At 56.5% G+C, this 2,118-nt stretch overlaps 1 protein-coding gene across 1 annotated transcript; it reads left to right on the top strand.

Moving 5' to 3' along the window:
* Window positions 1-242: 242 nt before the first annotated feature.
* GUITHDRAFT_137112 (hypothetical protein) lies at window positions 243-1,833 on the top strand (the record flags this gene model as incomplete). Its single annotated transcript, XM_005835110.1, has 10 exons — window positions 243-302; window positions 525-600; window positions 648-686; window positions 734-783; window positions 897-968; window positions 1,010-1,171; window positions 1,202-1,384; window positions 1,428-1,493; window positions 1,600-1,662; window positions 1,795-1,833. Coding segments are annotated over 10 exons (810 nt in total), but the record flags the coding sequence as incomplete, so codon positions are not given.
* Window positions 1,834-2,118: the final 285 nt, after the last annotated feature.

Genomic DNA, 2,118 nt, shown 5'->3' with positions numbered 1-2,118 from the left:
TCCCCCTCTCCCTCCCTCCTCTCCCTTTTTTCTCCGTCCTCTCCCTTTTTCCTCCCCCCTCTTTCCCTCCTCCTCCTCCCCTTTTTCCCTCCCCCCTCTTTCCCTCCTCCTCTCCCCTTTCCTCCCCCTCTTCCTCCTCCTCTCCCCTTTCCTCCCCCTCTTCCTCCTCCTCTCCCTTTTCCTTCACCCCTCTCTCTTCCTCTTCCTTCCTCTCATCGTTTCTGATTCTTCTCTCCTCTCAGGTTCTCGACACGCTGCATGCTCTGCTTGATTCTGTGGGCCTTCCAGATCCGGAATATAAGGTAAGACAATTTATCAACCCATCAACTCATCTCCTCTCTTCTCTTCCGTTCTCTCTCGTTCCTCCTCTGTTTCCCAGTCCCTTCTTTTCTCTCCTTCTCCAACCCCCCCACTCCTTCCGTCCTCGTCCTTCTTTCATCAATATTCCCTTCCTCCTCCTCCTCTTCCTCCTCCTCCTCCTCTTCCTCCTCCTCGGTTCTAATTGCATGACGGTGCCATTGCAGTACAACCGAGTGGTTGAGTACATACGGAAGGTGGTCTACCCGGACCTCCCGCAGTCACATCAGCTCGTTTTGACCGGTCGGCCTCGCCGTCTGGAGGTCAAACTTGACCTTTCAGTTTCTCAGGTCACTCGTTAGGGGGGGGGATAGCTCATATAGCAGCTGGTGACGTCATGTACTGCTGGTCGAGATGATGATGATGGTAATCGCAGCTTTACTCAACGAGCCTGTTGTGTCCTTCACTCCTCCTGGAGCATACCAGGTTATTCCTGCCTTCCTGTCTTCCTGCTCCTGCTCCTGCTCCTGCTCCTGCTCCTGCTCTCTACTTCGCCGCCGTCGCTTCATCGCGTCTTCATCGGTGAAATATGATCGCAGTCGCTCTCGAAGCATCTCTACTGGAACGCAAAGGACCGCAGACAGCTACATCAGGCGGCGCACAACCGAACGGTACCGACTGACATGCCAGACTCTCATGACGTGAATGTCAGGTGACCATCTTGGCTGAGAATGACATGATAGGAAAGCTCTACTATCCTCCTCTCTCCATCCTCTCTTCCTCCCTTTCTCCCTCTCTCCTCCTCCTCCTCTCCTGTCCTCCTTCCACTCTGCTCATTTGCGTCGTCCAGGGCGAATTTTCGACTCTCATGGAGGTCTCGTACAGACGATCACTTGCGACACAGGTAACGTTGGAGAGAATGAACACAAAACAGGACAGGACAGGACAGGACAGGACAGGACAGGACAGGACAGGACAGGACAGGACAGGACAGGACAGGACAGGACAGGACAGGAGTCTCGCTCCCTTGACGTCGGAGTTCTCAGATCAACTGGGGCCTGTGGGGTGCCATATGCTTGAGAACACGGTGAGGGAGGGAGGAGGTGAACGGCTTCATGACCGCTCCACAGATCTGCAATCTCATCCAGAAGTGCGGCAAAGACCACCGATGGGCCTCCTGCCATTTTTCCTATGAGGTAGCACCTCTCCCCCTTCCCCCCCCCCCCATCTCCCGTCATCTCTCTCGTTATCTCCTCTCGTCATCTCCTCCCGTCATCTTCTTCCGTCATCTTCTTCCGTCAGGCAACGCCGCTGTACGAGGGCATCTTCGGGTTTTTACAGGACTCATACGAGCAAGGAGGGACGGTAAGTGCCCTCCACCTGCCATGAACCTGGATCCCCTCGCAACTCCCCCTCTTCCTTCCCTCATCCCTATCTCTTCTCTGTCTTCCTATCGTCTCCCTCGCCATCTCCTCCGTGCTGTTCGTCTCTTCCTAGCTGACGTCTAACTTGCTCTCTGCTCTGTTGGACGACTAGATCATCCTGGCTATGTTGACATCAGGTGAGAGCGGGAGGAGCGGGCATGAACGGGAGGAGAGGGGGGGAGGAAACGGAGGGAGGGGATGGGGGGAGGAAACGGAGGGAGGGGGAGGGGGGGGAGGAAACGGAGGGAGGGGGGGGGGGGGGGAGGAAAACGAGGGGAGGCATCCGGGGGGGGGCTTCGGGGGGTCTAAGGGAAGAGGGGGACATGGGCGCTGAAAGAAACTTTGAAGCTTGGGAAGCCTTTTCCCCCCCAACCCGAGGATATGGGGGGGGGGGGGG

Source organism: Guillardia theta (assembly GCF_000315625.1).
Source record: "Guillardia theta CCMP2712 unplaced genomic scaffold GUITHscaffold_23, whole genome shotgun sequence".
In the NCBI taxonomy this organism is placed as follows: domain Eukaryota; class Cryptophyceae; order Pyrenomonadales; family Geminigeraceae; genus Guillardia; species Guillardia theta.
The sequence above is the reverse complement of the archived record's forward strand: the minus strand, read 5'-3'. Positions and strand labels throughout refer to the sequence as shown.